Source organism: Ornithodoros turicata, chromosome 1, assembly GCF_037126465.1.
Source record: "Ornithodoros turicata isolate Travis chromosome 1, ASM3712646v1, whole genome shotgun sequence".
NCBI lineage: Eukaryota > Metazoa > Arthropoda > Arachnida > Ixodida > Argasidae > Ornithodoros > Ornithodoros turicata.
This window is the reverse complement of record NC_088201.1, coordinates 44,122,671-44,139,408: the sequence shown is the minus strand read 5'-3', so window position 1 is coordinate 44,139,408 and position 16,738 is coordinate 44,122,671. Positions and strand designations below refer to the sequence as shown.

Genomic DNA, 16,738 nt, shown 5'->3' with positions numbered 1-16,738 from the left:
CTATTGGGAGTAACGGTCCTGCTCTTTCGCGTCGAGAGCTGTTGGTGATGGCGTGCATGAGCCACATTAGCTCCACGAAGTAAGAACGTGGGTATCTGGACTGGATGCACCTTCGGAATCCAGGCGCGCGAATGCTGCAGCAAGGGACGTGACAACCCCGTCGTACTGTCTGACATGCCATTGCAGCAGTCTGCTCTGGGGGTGATCGTTGCTGCCTTCCCTTGTGACGGATACGCGCCGTGAAGAGGCATCGAGGCGGACATAGACATAGAGAGCAGTTTTTAGTTGCATGTGAGCCTAGGTCAGCCAGCACGCAATCTTGCGGGATTACGTCCACGTAGTACATCAATGTAGAGAGAATAAATAAAATGGATGATAGAGGCGCCATTTCAGACAATTTGCTCTGTAAGTACTGTCATAACTGACGAACATAATCACATGACGCCGAGAACGACCAGCAGCAAGGCGGGGTACGTACAATTACGACGGAATGATGGCCCAATGCACAGACATGTTTCGGGTTTGGTTCGTTCGGTTTGCTTTCCTGCACAAAAAGGGACGAATATGACACATTTATGCGTGATATCTTTATTTTTGGCGCCTTTTGCGGCTTTGCTGTGGGTGACTTCCGTACAAGCCAGTACAAGCCGGTAAGTCCACCGGCTTACAGAAATTTAATGAGAGTTACAGCCGCAAAGAAACTTAGCAGAACGACCTCTGGCATCAAGTATGACGCCGCAGAGCACATCGGCAAGTGAAGGACGTTCCCCTTTTCTTTCGTGATTTCTTCCAGTATTTGGGGATGATCGCAGTTGTTAGCCTTGAGGACCCTCAGCAAGCAGCCCTTGTAACTAGCGATATCACTGAAACACCGATCAAAATTAGCAGCAGTGCACCTGTGAATTTATCGCGTTACGGGTCTCGCCACAGATAGTATGTTCTGAAATTTGATAGTTACCCGCATATCAGCTGCGTTCCTTGTGTGGCGTTGACGAGATGCGCACTGTCATTTATTTCCTTCGGCCATCGTGACATCAGCGTCAGGAGACTGTCTTCACACTGTTTCAAAGATGGTTGAAGCTTCTCCAAAGGACATTTCCATGAATCTGAGAGTTGACAAGTTTCGTGTCAGAACTAAAACGAAGTCTTTCATAGCCTTACCAGGAATAAGTGCCGCTGACGGTGTAGTACTGTTCTGCAAGACATTCATAACTTTAGGGGCTGCAGCTTTCATTTGCTCGAGCATTTTCAACTCTTCTGGCAGTGCAGACAGGTGACCATGATGATCGTAATCGTGACCGAAGTAGTACTCTTCCTCAAAATCTCGCCTTTTCCCCCGTTTACCGTGACGCAGAACGCCGTTCAGGATACGTACTGCATTGACGTGTGAAGCTACCGTACCACTTTGGTTGAAGACTTTGATGAGGGTATCATTGCTGTCAGCTCCACGAAGCGTCAAATCCTCGCGACGAACAGCAGCCTCCTGCGAAACGTTAGTTTCCTGCGCAGTTTCATCTTTGCCTGCAGGTCCGTCCTTCTGCTTCATCGTCCTCCACCGGCTGAACCTTTTGTTCATCCAACTAGCTTCTTCATTAGGGCGACCACCAGCTTTGCTCTGCTGTCTTTCTGCTTGCCACTGGTTCAGCGCTTTCCATCCGCCTTCCATATCCAGCTTGGACCGCTGAAGCTCAGCTTCGTTCGGTTGCAATCTGTAGTGACCGTTCCCAATGAGATTTGATGGTAACCCCAGTGATGATTGTAGGCCTGTTGTATCGTCGGGCCCCGCTGAATTGCTGGAGTCATCAAGACGATAAATGGTCAATCTGCTCTTCTGTTCAGTCCCATGTTCCTTGCTTTTCTGAAGGTTAGAGCGCGCTTTTTCACGTTGAACGTAGTCGACGCAATTGACACTATATTCGTCTTCGATTAGTTTCTTGTACATTTTCAACTGTGATGTGATGTGCATGTCTCTGATGCAACCTGTACTTTCGATGGAATCTTCCAAGCAGGTGTGCAGGCGTGAAGCATGCCTGTTAGAAAACGCTTCGTAAGCATAGTAGTCGATGCTGCCATTGTATAGTGAAAATGCTCACCCGCACGTAAGATCCTGCGATATTTCAGCAATGCCCTCCAACTCTATCATCTCTTGAAATGCATTTGCACATGCGAAAGCCCTCTTAAAGACCATAGCTTGCTGGCAGTCTTCTTTTGTGTACTCTGCCATTGGCTGTGCATCTGCACCAGAATCCACGATTATGCTAATGTCATGTATGCAGTGAGGCGCAACACTGTACCTATTTCGGTGACGCATTTATCCTGGTGCGGTTGGATAACCGTCGCGACAAACTTGCTTACATGAGTGCTTAGCTCACAAGACTTGCATTTGGAGAGTTCCAAAGCGAAGTCGGTGCAGCGCTGCAGGTCCGTCACTGAACTAGGGGTAAAAAGTAAATGTAAATAAGTGGACATCATGGTAGAAATGAATTTTATGAAGTTATCGCACCTGCACGATGTTTGGGTGCTTGGCCACAATGCAGGTGTTCTGCTATCAGACAGATAGAAATACACCGCAGAGCACATAAACGCTTGCTTCTGAGCTAACGGTTGGTTACAGCAGCTTGTTAGAGGAGATCCTATATCTGCAAGGCAAACACACACGATTTCCAATTCAGGTGTGCACACATTTGCAAACTACTCACCGTTGGGATCAGGTACATGTTGACATTTGGTATCATGCATTGCAGTCATAAGGTCTGCAAGCGCTCTCACGGCAATCCCTGCGGAGTCTTCGTTGTACGGTGTTGACTGATTCAGTTTAACCATCGCTTGGTGCACACATTCCTGATAACTGTTGTAAAATCTGCAAGCAAATAAATAAGTGGGAGGAATAAACAGAACTCTTCGAATTTCGTGGTTAACTTACTGGCAGGCGTTCGGCACGGTGAAGTTCTGTTGAAAGGATACGCCACATTTGAAAAAGCTTCGCAAGAATATCCTCCGCTGCAGCTGCGCATTTTGACTGTCCGTTACATTTTCTTGAAGACGACTGCCTGAAATGTCAGCCGCTGTCGTGTCTGCTGCATTCTCAGAAGGCACTACAATTTCAGTCCGGTTAGAAACCTGACGTCTAGGTTTGTCGTCCTGCGGCAGCAGGTTGGAAACAGATACAGAAGACGCATTATTTGTGTCCGTAATGGTTGCTGGAGAATCGGTAACCTGCGCTTCGCCGTTATGGCTCCGCGGTGCGTGTGTGATAATTTCGGATTGGCTTAAATTACTCGTTGCTGTATTACTTTGCCCTGCCTGGCGTGCCCCGTTTTTGAAAGACACCTGAAGAGCAAAAAGGACGAACGCTTGAGTCATTATGGAAATGCAAAGAGCTAAATGAGTACTTACTTCAGTTTGCTTTTGCGCTTCAGTAGAAACGGGTGACACTATGCGGTTTGGTGGAGTATTTGAATCTGTGCCGACGCTACCAGTCAAGGTCTCGTTTGGTACGACGTTGAATGATGCAGCTCGCCGCTTAACCCTGTGACCGTGGGCTTCGGGATACACGCTGCCTTGGATGTAGCCTTGGGAGCCGGCTGGGTACGCTTGGTTCATTTGTTCACTGTCGCTGCGACGATCAACCTGCTGCTCGAATGTACGTGGGAGGTTCCTTCCACGGTAGCTGATATGAATCTCAAGTTGAGATTCAGCTTTCTCGTCAACGACAGTCGTGATGTTGCATAATTTTGCGTAAGCGTCGAGGGCAACGGATGAAAAGTACTGCATGGTGGGCTTGATGAGGTACTGCTGGTTCGAGCACCCACTCATTTTCTCGGCTCTACTGGTGCATTGCATGAAACCCTGGACGTAACTATATTGGACAGATGATAAATCAGCCTCAGTTTGAAAGAATAGGTAGCTCGCAACTTACAAGCAGGTCTTTCCAAGTGGCAAATTCTTGCCATACAATTCTCCATAAAAAGGTACTGTACAGTAAGTGTACAGTTTTGCCAGTCTTAGAGTGTCGCAGACTTCTACGACGAGAGTTTCTGCGAAGAAAAAAACAGGCGAAATAACATGAGCGTACAGGTGTGTAAACTACAATGGCGAATAATATCATGAAGGGCATGAAGGGCTCACCTGTGGCGACAGAGTCCTGAAGCAGTGCGGCGTTCGTGATGCGTAGAGTTAGGAAAAACGCCGCAAGTACGAGGAGGCCCATGTCCGACAATGGAACACCGCAGCCAAGCTAAAACTTTCGAAATAATCAGAATATAGTTAGGAAAATTCCAACTGTTCACAAACTGCACGGGAGGCTGAACAGGATAGGAGTGAAACTGGCATACTCCAATGACGTGGCGTCACCGTGTCCTATACTAGTGCACAGCCTCCTATAATGGAATGAAATTGGTGCACAGAACGCACGCGAATTCAGGGACATATTTTGAACGAGGATGTTCAGTGTGACGTGTGCAAGAACGTTACGGCTAATCGGGAAATACGAAGCAGCATTCTGTAAACGCATCAAATACAGAGATGAACCTTACCGTAAACGCCAGGTAATCGCGAGGACGATCGTTGTTTGTCCTGCGTGACCCGGCTGGCTTGTGCCCTATTGCGGCCTCGGTGCACCCGAACGTTGCCGGAGAACCGAACCGTTCCAGCACCCGGCTGAAATTGCCTGTCGGTGGCAGTACCACGGGCTCTACTTCGTCCTCTCACGTGCGTGTGAGGTCGAAGCACGAGCCAGTAATTGCTTCTTTGTGCGCTCTGTTTGTCATGGTGTAGATTACTGGTAAGCAAATATTGTGTCAAAGCTGAATATCATGGGATATTTTTTTAGTAAATCACCGTACGTTAAATGGAATTTCCATGATTGTTCGCGGCAAGCGGGACAATAGGCGCGGCGGCGGCGCATCAAAACGCACCACGTACGTAATTGCGGTTTCGGTTTTGCGGTTTGAACAGGGGGCACAATATGCCCTTCTTGCCCTTCTACAGTGTGCCACTGGCTTACTGACCGTATATGCTCACTGACATGCACGTACGTCAGTGTACTGGCACGTGTACTCTCCATCCAGGATTGCCACTAATTACTAACGGATATCTGGTAATCATGTGAGCGAATTTCGTCGGAGGAAACAGGAGAACGGTTTTGATCTCTTTTCGTTTTCTTACTTCATTAGGAAAAACAACATGATTCTGCTCGCCTGGAATGAACCGTTCGCCAACGTTTCATTGAAATCGTATCCTTTGGCAACGCTGCGGCTGAACAAATTGGGTGCGTCGGTATTTTCGTCACATGCAGGTTTTAACAATTACATCTACATTATGTACCGTTGAAGACGCACATGAAACGCTACTTTATAGAAAGTCCTTTTCGACAACTCCAAGGGGGGCTCTCGCACATCGAAGGCAAAGATTTGTTGATACTAAATGGATATTGGTCCACGGCGGAACTGTATGCACGAAGGTCATCAGCACCCGGAAATAGAGGCTTCTGCGAAATCACTGAGTTAGAAAATTCCTGGGAGATTGTTCAAAGATGTGTGTCGGCGAACCTTGTGCAAAAAATCCTTAACTTTACAAAACACCGATCGCAGTGTAATAAAGACGTAATATACTAGAATTGGCGTTAGGGCAGAAAGCCTGTTCAGGTGGTCCATCTTGTGAACGAGCTTGTGTTGCTTTTTCGTTGCCGTAGTACCTCCGCAACGTTACTTGGAAATGAAATACACCAGCGCTGGGCTCCTCGAGCACTTATGGCTATTCTAACAGCGATATAGACTTATATCGTTTTTTTTTAAATTTTATTATCAGGACAGGTTTTTTGTAAAAAGGCTATTAGAGCAACGTGAATTTCGTTTTCGCGGGTAGGTTATACGGCAAGGCGGACATCCTGTAGGATAGCGTATGCAACTACTGAACGACTGATTAGCTAAAATTTATTAATTAACTTATTAATTAGATGTTTTCCGGGAAATTAGCGATAGAAGAATTGGAGCCAGTCATTACTCAAATCCCTGTGAAGCGAACGTACTTTGAGATATAAATTGTCAACTTGGGCTATGCAAATGAGTCGAAACTAGAACTACGCGCTTTTCGAGCGCAGAAATGACACGACCTTAACCTCATCTGGGTCGGAGAGCGGTCTATCGGGCCAACAGATTAGCGCCTACTCCAATCGGCTCCATCGCTCCAAAGCACGTGACCCTCTCACGTGTAATGCCTGTCGCTCTTTCTGCGCTCGAGTTGTGCGTAGTTCTGGTTTCGGCTCATTTGTATAGTGAAATTTGGCAATTTTGTATTTCGAATTAGGTTCGCTTCTCAGGGCGTTTAATAAGAACGATGGATTTCAATAATGACTGGTTCCAATTCTGCTGTCTCTCATTTCTCACATTTCATTAATAAGTTAATTACTGAATTTTAGCTAAGTAATCGTCCAGTAGTTGCATACGCTGTGCTACAGGATGTCCGCCTGGCCGTATAACCCACCTACGAAAACGAAATTCACGTTGCTCTAATAGCCTTTTTATCCTGATTGAAACAAACAAAAAAAAAAAACACCCTGTATAGTGACTGTAGGCCCTGTCACAGGTCCGTTCGTAGATTTATAGGACCGCGTTACAGTTGACCGTGTGACTAAAAATTTACCGCCAACCATGGCCCTGTAAATTTACCACGTTTAAACGCGTTTAGCACAGTGCCCAAAGATGCAGCCATTTTTTGTGATGATGATGATTGAAGTTTTTATGGAGCACAAACAACAAGGCTATAGTGCGCCAATACCATTTTCTTGTACTCCGCAATATTTGTGTTTATAATTATTGCGGCAGCGTTACATAACCCAAACAGGGCGACGCGATAGATACAAAGTGGTTAATATTTGGTTTACCAGCCCTTCGCACATCATTTGGGCATTGATGAAACACGGAGAGCCGGCGTGATTATCCGATTCCGGGCCAAGATAAGAGCGTCGATTAACTCCCGTTTTGTTGCATGCTTGTCCTTAGAGATTTCGCACTCAACTTTCCGCAACAAGTTTTAGATTGGGTTAAGACCAGGGAACAAGTCTAGGAGGCCAATTTAGCGACCCGATGTGACGCGAAAACAGACCATTTCTATAGATCCTTTGTTCCATGGACCTTGTTCCAGACGGAATCCGGAAATATCTTTCTTTATAGGGGGCGGGGGAGCATGCCAGTTTTCCGTGATGTGTGTATATCGCTGCGTTCGTCATTTATTCCACAATTTACTCGCCTAAGCACTATTGTTCAATTGAAGCTCTTACTCAAGCATGTCATGGTGTTCTCAATTCTTTTAAAATCAGTCGTGCCATTTCAAAACCTTGTTGCCATTGTTATACAGGTGGGAGTAAAAGACGCTACACTTAAACCCGTTGGTTGGCGAATTTGCACTGTTCGTTGTTGCGCAGGAAAACTTGCACTGGCTTGGGTGTGCATGTTACACTGGTCGCTTCAGTGCAACATACGTCGCGTTTAACATTGGTCGTTCCGTTTGTGTCTACACCACCACTGAGCCCACATCGACGCAGTGCGCTTATGCGCTGAATTCGCCAAGCAAACATCGGCTAATTCTCGTCGTTTATAATCGACGTCGACCTCCGACTTCAGAAAAGCGATAGCATCGGCCGTTCCTATTGGTTCTGGTAAGCACATGACCTCTCGAGCGACTGTGCGGCGGCGAATGTCATAGCGGGACGAGTTTTGTTATTCGCGGTGGCGATTTTCTACGCCACATCAATCACAGCAGTTCAAAGAGTTTGGCGAAACATTGTCGCTGGGATTCTTCCCCTGGAAGTTCAAGTGGTGTGCGGAAACTTGCTACGACAGACTCCGGCACCGGACACTAGATGCCGTGCACCCCCTAAGACCCCCCAAATCTGGAAGACAACCCCCAAAATGTTTGAGATTACACAGTATTTCACCAAACAGCTTACAATTACATGGGACTAGCCTCCATGTCGTGACGTCACACCCCCTCTGATACAGACGGCCCTTTGTTTACAAACATGTGATGTCACGAGAAGACCGGTTCGAGGTTATATTTTGCTGTTGTGGGCAAGAAGCGGGAAAAACGCGTCGGCTGATAGGCCGATAAAGCTTATAATGCCCACCAGCATGCTTTGCGCGGCGGCGAAATGTAATCGATGACGTAGGGGTCGTCTATACCCCCAAGGACGAAATTCTGGGTAAACCACTGACTAGATGTCCACATTTCTGCCACTTCTGACCACTTCTGACCACTTCTGAATGGAAGACTCGTCACCATCAACCATCATCATTCGCCGTTGATATTTGCAATCGACGCCAACAGTTCTGGTTACTCACCCATATGGGAATGCTCTTTCTGGTTTTTGAAAGTTTTTTACCATGAGTATTCAGCTCGGCATATACCGTGTGACTACAACAAGGGTGCAGGTGCCCTTCCTGATACGATATTATATCAAGATTTTGTTGCACCGTAGCGGGAAGTAAGCTACAACCCCCTTGGCGACAGCAGAGGAAGCTGTCAGCGACCTAGCCGACTTTCAGAGCGCACGCCATAGCCTTGATTTGCGGCTGGCCGGCCTTACTCATAGGTTCTGGCTTTTCGCTTAGAGCAAGCCAATCCTTGCTTCGCGTACTAAAAGAGGCAGTGCGACCGACCCATTATTCAACCGTGCATGGTAACTCAAAGAAACAACAGCGAGCTCTGTTCTCGGGTTCATCCTGTTTCAGGATACTCCTCCATGATAGTTCGCTCTGGACAAGCTCTTAAGCTGAATGCGCACGTACTGGCTGCGGTATTGTCGTCGAATCTGCCCTGAACTCCTGCTGCTCCAGCTCCTCCTCTGAATCCGGACGACCCATAGTGCACCTGCCCACGCCATCGTGATCCTGACCGCAGTTTCTGCAGGCGGTGTGCCCAGTCGTTCTTCATGCCTTCCTCTGCGTGGCACCCATCCTGAAATACCAATCAGTATTTGCGGCGCCGATTCGTGTAGCGGGCCGTGAACAACGACAAGGACGCACCACTACTGCGCTGCGCGCCGAGGACTATTGTTCTCTCTCGGCACCGCCTTGAGTCCACCAAGTTGGGACGCTTCTCAGCATATACCCACCTGCATCAGGAAGGCAACAGCAGAAACACGAGACACGAGGAAACACATTACTAGTCCTGTTTTTTCTCGTTACCCATGTTTCTGCTGCCTCCACGACGGATCTGTATACCAAACAGCCCAACTGTTGCTTCATCTATATACTCGCCTTTCAGATCACTCCATCGTTGCCGAGCAGGACCCTTGTGAAGGAGCTCTATATACGCACCATGCAGCTCCATCCAGCAGAGTGCACTGAAAGTGCAAGTTCATGAGGAGAAAGAGTATCTCAAGTTGTTTCCCGCGCACCCCCAGCATAGGAGCGATTGGAAGCGTTCGACCGATAAATGGTTCCCATACGTTCCAGAAAGCTTCGTTTTAAAGCACTGTGCTTTAAGAAATAGACGTGGTCTACAGTGATGTCTTTTCCTCGTCATCAATTTTAGGAAGAGGAGGAAATATTTATAGCGTTACCACACAGTTCAAACCATATTTCTTTCGCGTCTTCCTCAAATGAACTGTTTCTGTACTTTACTATTACGCATTTTTACTAGGAAGACGCGTTGATACTAGTTCGACATCAGAGGGGTTGCGACACTTCGTCCCAAGTTGTCACGGATAAACGGAAAAGACGGTTGTTCGCGTCGATTTCAACCTGCGCTCCGTCTCACAGCAAAATGGGCTAATAGACGCGTAGACAATCGGTATTCGTCTGTCTCTGACATCTCTGCGGGCATCTCCACCAGTCAGGCTGCGCGTGAGAAGTCACGTGCTAGCGAACGCCAATGGGAATGACCGTAACTCTCGCTCCTCTGACGTCAGAGCTTGGCACGTACGTGTGTTAGAGAGTTTATATCTCGCCAAGCACGGCACGTAGAAAAGTAATTATTTTTTTCCTCAACACTCTGGCGTGCTCTACAATGCGGGCACGACCGTAATGAACCACGTGTATCAAAGTGTCACAACCCCTTTAGTTGTCATTCGAAATGAGTGCACTCCGTAGCATCTACCATACAGCTTGAGCGCAATTTTGTAAATATTTGTAAAGTGGATTGACAGTCTAAGCTATTAATATATTGGAATACTATCTAGCAACCAGACCTCGGCAAAACTCACTCATGAGCGCGCTCACTCATGTTCACTCACGCTCAATTCGGCTAATGAACTGAGCGCGAGTGAGCGATCTGAGAGCTGAGTAGGCGGTGAGTGAGTCTGAGTGAGGGAGCCGAGAGCTGAGCGGACCATGAGTGAACCCGAGTGAGCGTGTCGTGAATTGAACGGGCGGTGAGTGAACGTGAGTGAGCGGGCCGAGAGCTGAGCGGGCTGTGAGTGAGCATGAGTGAGCGGACCGAGAAGTGAATGGGTAGTGACTGAGCTTGAGTGAGCGAGCCCAGAGCTGATCGGGCAGTGAGTGAGTGAGCGTGAGTGCGCACTGAGTGAACGTGAGCGCGCGATTCGAGAGTTGAGCGGCCAGTGACTGAGCGTGAGTGCTCGAGTCTGGAGCTGAGTGGCCAGTGGGGCTATGAACTGAGTAGTGACCGGCTCATTTGCATACGCTCACTAATTAAATAAACATAACTTTTAAAGTTTACTTCGCACGCCTACGGAACCTCTGTGTTACGCATCGGGACCTTCAGCGAAAAATATTGCAAGAAAAAAAAAAAAAAAACGCGTCGACACTTAGTGATTTTTCCGAGTAATTAATTGGTTTCCGTTTGCATATTTCTTGCGCGGAGAAGTGCACCAATGCGCTCTTTGGATCAACAATCCGGCTGTCAATTTCCTGTTCATCCGTTCGGTTGACACACGGGGGTGAATGAAGATAAGGAACAGCCGTAAGGCCGCAAGACGCTTAGCGGGCGGTGAGTGAGCGTGAATGAACGAGCCGAGAGCTGAGCGGACGGTCAGTGAGCGTGAGTGAGCGAGCTGAGAACTGGGCGGGTGGTGAATGAACTTGAGTGAGCGAGCCAAGAGCTGAGCGGATGGTGAGTGAGCGTGAATGAGCGAGCCGAGAGTTGAGCGGATGGTCAGTGAGCGTGAGTGAGCGAGCTGAGAACAGGGCGGGTGGTGAGTGAACTTGAGTGAGCGAAAGTCAAAACTGGCGAGGTCTGCTAGCAACACAACTATACAACTGAGGAACTAGAGTACACATGGATAGGTCGTATGTTTTCGAACGGCGGCTATGAGCCACATATTGGATTTTTGTTTTTCACGTGTCTGTTTCTTTGTTTGCAGAAGCAAACCGACCGTGAAGTTTAATTGTTGGGACAGGGCTACACGTACCACGTGATACCCTTCCCTTGCAGTGTGATAATGGCAGTGTTTTATAAAACCTCTTCGTTGTGTTTCTCGTATATCTGAGGGTTTAGTAGTACAAGAGTGCTACATTTGCCTCATACTTACCAGCGTCAGACATGAGAATGACGAAAGATTCTAAGGCCCGCTGTATATGAAACAGTGAATGACGGTATATGTTACACCTAGCCTTGGGAGTCAGAACACAGGAACTGTAGAATTCTGGTGACTTGCCATTCTACCCTTTTTAGCGCCTGAAGGACGAATAGAGGCAACCTACACAGAATGACGCTCATATAGGGTTTCATTGGTGAACCAAAATTATGCCACCACAATGACCACCACCATTCCTCTCACTCCATCGGCCTGCCTGATACAGATCCGCCGCCAGACGTCTCGCAGCACCCTCGCGTTTAGGTCAAACGCTGTAGCGGCAAAGACGTTCCTCCACTCCATCGACCCGAGGATGGAACTCACCCTCTCCCAGCGGCTGTCGCGACAGGAGGTGTCGATCCTCCATCGCCTACGCCTCGATGTTGCCCTGACCCCGCTGCTCCTCTCTAAGATGGATAGACGGACGTCCCCGATGTGTCCCTGCTGTGCTGCAGTCGCCGACATACGCCATCTATTGTTGCACTGCAAGCGGTACGCCGGCCCCCGAGCCATCCTCGCCACAAATCTCACTTCCCTAGGCCACAGGGAACTTTCCCTGGCGACGCTGCTGAGACCTGTCCGGCGCTCCGGACAGTGGGCAGTCACCCGAGCCCTCCTGTGTTACCTGAAGGACACTGGACCTGCTCAGCAGCCTTTGAGCCTTGAGCCACCTCATCGTCCCCTGCCACTTTCTCTTTTCCGTTTCTGCTTCTCTTTTCTCTTTTTCTCTTTCTTTCTTTTTCTTTTTTTCTCTTTTGGGAATAGCAGGTTGGCCATGGCCTGTCTGGCCTTTCGCCCTTTCTTTATCTTTAATAAACATATCCCCCCCCCCCCCAAATTATTGCGACAGCATCGGCGTCGCTTTTATTATCGATAAATTCTGGAAACGACAAAGAAAGTACTTGCCTGTCTGGATACTAGCTTGATTTTCGCACTCTTCGTTTCACTTTGTTTGGTACAGGCCGCGGCAGCAAGTAGGGGCATGCGAGCCCAATCCCCACCGCCCTCAAAACTACACTCTTAAATTGTATACACATCCTTGGGTCTAATCGGATGATACCCTAACTGATTACTTTTTTGGTGTAAATAGACACCCAAAGATGGAAGTACACCCTCCAGGAGAGGTACTAATTCAATACCATCTGGTGTGTAATGAATATTTCCCTAACTGATTCCATTTTCGGTGTAAATCAACACCCTCAAAGAATGATGTAACGTGTGCAGCTTTGTATTCATAGTGAGTGTTTTACGCATATCAGCCAAATCAAATGCATAGCATGAAAATGTAATGCATTGTGGACCAATATTGTCCCACATGGCAATTCCAACCTGAATGGTGCCATATTTGAGCAATATACGGTCTGATACATGAATATACGTTTGAATAAGAATACAGGCTCTCAAGTTTAGAGATAGGTTTGAAACATCACATAAATGGGATAATGAACCAGAAGCTCACTCTCAGAAAGCCAGTGGCATTTCTTTAGGGGGAAAAATCTTCTCGGAAACAACACCGCAAAAGATGATGCCCCGACGACCGTTTTATGGGCCGCGCATTCAAAGCCACGGCCCACCCGGGGGTGGACCGCGTTACCATTTCCTTTCTAAGAGAAGACATATACTATATACATTGCTTGTCTTGCGAGTGGCTGTAAATTCGAGAGCCCTGCTCGCTTTCGAGTCAAAACGACTGATGAGGTGTCTAAATATAATTTGATTGCATACACACACACACACACACACAAAAAAAAAAGGCTGAAGTGAGGAATTGCTTGGAGTATCAAGTCACCATCAAGATAGCGACTGTGGTTCTTACTGGTCTTGGCATGAGGGAAAATTAAGACTCAGCGTACTCGGCATTCCTATCCCACAAGAATGCTAAACATTTGGATGCATAATGTAAAACACCGAGACTAGGGAACACGAAGGAACAGACACAACACGAAGTCTCAAGCTATTCTTCGTGTTGTGTCTGTCCTTTCGTGTTCCCTAACCTCGGGGTTTTACATTATGCATCAACTTCACCAGCACGCTTGCTTCTTAGCCATCTTTTCATTCTAAACATTTTACTTAGTTACATTCCTTTCACACCAGTAGCCATCGATACACCCTCAAACTCGGCCTCTGTACCTATTGCAGCCATCCATACAAACTTTTTCCCCCACAAAGGTGTAACAGGGGCGTGCAAAACGATTTACACACAAATGACACCGCATTTGAACGGAAAAGGGTGTTTAGAATTTAAGAGCGTAATTGAACGAAGTAAAAAGGGAAAGAAGGGATAACCTCATTCTAACTCAGTGTTCTGTCATAAACTTTATTTGCTAGTTGCGAGACACGCAGTTGGTCCATTCATATACCCCGGTCTCTGAGTTAAGCTACGAGTCTCAACCATCGATGCTACCCTTGCACCACAAGTCGCCATCGACCAATGGTGGAAACCATCAGAGCGATTACTCCGTATGTTTCATATCCAATGTAAATAAAAGCAGAGTGTACGGAAAGCGCAGTTGGAAATATACACGTACCTTATGTGCCGCTTTGGTTAACGTGGCCATACCCCTCCAACTTCAGGGCGGGACGTCTGCGATGAGGGGGGGGGGGGGGGGGTGCTGTCAGTCCACAAATCAAACTCTCTTCAATTCGCCTATGTCGGATGCCGTAAAGAAATACATTTCTCAAAGAATAAATAACTGAAAGTGGATGAATTTTACTTATTTAACCTTTATATTCTTTGCATTGGCTTATTTATTTATGTTTGTCTTACAATTTTTGCAGTTTGAATTATTACTTAGCGCACACATGGAATACTTTAACCAGAACGTATTCTGTTTAGCGTGTCTTCATATTTGCAGCCACGAAAGGAAAATCTCTGCCCAAACTCGATGGACTTGCTGCTCAGTTTCGTCATTATCCTCAGCACCGCGCGGTGATTGATCATTATACTAAGACGATGCTCCCACCGAGGCATCTTGATGCGCAAAGCAAGTGCAAGCGAACTTTTCTTATGACAAAGTATTGACTCTGGGATGGCTTGATAGCCAACACGTCTGAGTGCTGCATTGGCTACACCGTGGAGAGATGCGAGCCGGGAGAAGGACAAGCGAAAGCCGAAAGCGCTTCCTGTATTTAGCCCCATGTTTATTTTATTTTATTATTTTTTTTTTTAATTTGGGGTCTGCTGCAGTCAATACCGGGACAAAATGCTGTCCCACAAGTAGGCTGGTGGGACAGCGGGACTACGACCGTAAAAGTAGGACATGTCCAGCCTAAATCGGGACGTCTGGTCACATTACCTTTGGAAGATGCTCGTCATCGCTATTTTAAATCTGAAAATCATCGCATTATCTCTTATTTCCTCCGCAGGTATTACCACTGCAAAATCTGACCTGCAGTTCCTTTACATGTGAGGTAGAGGACACTCATAAATACACGGGTTTGATCTCCTTTGGGAAATGCTCCGGACCTCAAGCAAGCACAAGCCGACTCACCGTGATGTAGGTAACGGATGCGGAACACCCGCTTCTTGTATTTCAATATCCTACAAGGGCGCGCTGCCATCGCGTACTGGGTCAATGGTCATGCTCGCAAAAAATGGCGGCGCATGCGCGACGCGCACGCGCAATTCTGCCGCTCTGACAGCTCCGCCCACATTTCGAGTCGTCTGCTTCCAAAGCCAGAAGTAGCTCGTGGTTTGTGGATGACGCCGCACGGGCGTATCGTTGATGTACAAGAGTTCGTTTCCTGCGCTTCGATCTCTGCCAACTGTTTTCAGTGTGTGTTGCTGTTGTTTGATCTCAGTGTGAGTTTGGCGCCGTCCATGTGAAGAGACGCAAGTACTGAGTGAACGAAGGATGTTGGCATTTCAGTGATTGTGCGACGACGTTTTGCGATCTCGTGCGCACGGTGCACCAAGGCTGCGTGTAGTGCGTGCCCCCGTGTGCCGGACGCCCATGTCCAGGAGGAAGCAATCCAACCCCAAGCCCCTAAAACGTGAGTCGCGATTGAGTGGGATCAGAAGTGGTCGCGTGCTCTGTTGCGATGCGACGCGACCCACGTGGCTCCGTGTCTTTCAAGCGGCGGCTATGGTAGATCCCAGCTGCTAGACGGCTGAAACCTGCATTTTGTGTACTGTTGTTGGCTAACAGACGGGGAGGAATGTCCCCGACTGTTGGCCAACTAGTTCACGACGACACGTCTGTCTCGCCTTGTTTAAAATATTTGTTTGTTTTGTCGCATGTGATTTGGCTGTTCCCGTCCCCGTTGATTACTTGTGCAAAGCGCCCATTTCTCGAATTATTTTTGCGGTAACTTTTAAGACGAACAAATTACCGCTTGAGGTCAATATAAATTTGTCGTTACGTCATACGGCAAGTATGTTACTTGTTTTTTCGTCTCGAGTGTTAGACAAAGACCATGCACCTCAAACATGTTCTTTGTGTGAATTGAGACGACAGCATATAGTTACTCCCGCTGTAGTTGCTGCGATGTTCGTAGCATTCACTCACAGCAGACGAGCAAAAGTCGCAGACAGCGGTGGTGGGTCCCGCTGGGACGTCCACTTCACGAGAAAACGGATACTCTGGGTGTCCTTTTCCTGCGCGTAGAAATATTTTGGAGAGGAAAAAAAAAAAGCCCATCGAAGTACCCACCAAACACGTCTATGTAACACATCCATAGCCTTATTCAGGCATCACAATTGTTTCGAACAGTGGCCCTGTACAAAGACATGTGAGCACTGCTCCAGCGATATGAACGCTGCCGTCAGCCCCCGAGGCAAATATAGTCTCTAAAACGCTTACACCCAAATCCATCTAGTCTGGATTTCGCCTCGCACACTGGACTATCTGGGAGCGCAGAAAATAGCCCTTCGTGGCACTTCCTTTTTTTCTCTCCATTTCTCAACTTACGGCAGAGCATCGTCTCCTCCTTGCTTCAGTGACTCTGACTGTGACACGCATCTCAGCCACAACGGAAGTCTTCTGGAAATTAGCCCTCTCGCATATCGCTGATCATCACTCTAGACGTCGTACGAGATTAGTTACCATTGAGCTTTTCCAGGCAGAGCAGCACGTGTACTAGAAACCTTTTAATCTTCAGTGTATAGCATCTGCATAATCTCTCATCTATACATAAAATACAGCAATCCGGCGAAGGTAGATTAAAGCAAAAGCCACCGATATTTCGAACAGAGGCCGTCCT

General features: G+C 47.6%; 2 protein-coding genes and 1 long non-coding RNA gene across 5 annotated transcripts in view; 1 reads left to right on the top strand and 2 right to left on the bottom strand.

Annotated features, from left to right (window-relative positions):
• Positions 1–572: 572 nt before the first annotated feature.
• On the bottom strand, positions 573–4,726 carry LOC135378118 (uncharacterized). Of its 2 annotated transcripts, none has more exons than XM_064611000.1 (12): positions 4,536–4,726; positions 4,129–4,243; positions 3,920–4,037; positions 3,397–3,859; positions 2,924–3,330; positions 2,700–2,860; positions 2,504–2,639; positions 2,295–2,434; positions 2,094–2,235; positions 1,162–2,030; positions 959–1,106; positions 573–863 (listed from the first exon to the last, which is right to left on the bottom strand). In XM_064611000.1, exons 2-12 carry the CDS (start codon positions 4,208–4,210, stop codon positions 665–667), a joined length of 2,865 nt encoding a protein of 954 aa, XP_064467070.1. In that variant the 5' UTR covers positions 4,211–4,243; positions 4,536–4,726; the 3' UTR covers positions 573–664. The 2 variants fall into 2 exon arrangements, with proteins under 2 accessions (XP_064467070.1, XP_064467072.1); XM_064611002.1 differs by having other exon boundaries at positions 4,129–4,237.
• A 1,765-nt stretch (positions 4,727–6,491) lies between these two features.
• LOC135378116 (uncharacterized) lies at positions 6,492–15,089 on the bottom strand. 2 transcript variants are annotated; one of them, XR_010418280.1, is made up of 4 exons: positions 15,028–15,089; positions 14,065–14,120; positions 9,024–9,343; positions 6,492–8,955 (listed from the first exon to the last, which is right to left on the bottom strand). It is a non-coding gene; the product is annotated as an uncharacterized LOC135378116 (long non-coding RNA). The 2 variants fall into 2 exon arrangements; XR_010418281.1 differs by lacking the exon at positions 15,028–15,089 and adding an exon at positions 14,926–15,017.
• Positions 15,090–15,209: 120 nt separating this feature from the next.
• Positions 15,210–16,738, top strand: part of LOC135378114 (zinc finger protein ush-like) — a 295,765-nt gene continuing 294,236 nt past the window's right edge. The window contains exon 1 of the mRNA XM_064610998.1: positions 15,210–15,529. Within this exon, the coding sequence (XP_064467068.1) occupies positions 15,490–15,529 (40 nt within the window). The 5' untranslated portion in view covers positions 15,210–15,489. The remainder of the gene's footprint in view (positions 15,530–16,738) is intronic.

Bases quoted from the DNA above. Each gene is read 5' to 3' on its own strand.
- LOC135378118 (XM_064611000.1), bottom strand. From the start codon at position 4,210: ATGGGCCTCCTCGTACTTGCGGCGTTTTTCCTAACTCTACGCATCACG. The intron at 4,038-4,128 runs GTGAGCCCTTCA...TTTTCTTCGCAG, and splicing joins TCAGGACTCTGTCGCCACAG to AAACTCTCGTCGTAGAAGTC. The intron at 3,860-3,919 runs GTAAGTTGCGAG...TGTCCAATATAG, and splicing joins CCACTTGGAAAGACCTGCTT to TTACGTCCAGGGTTTCATGC.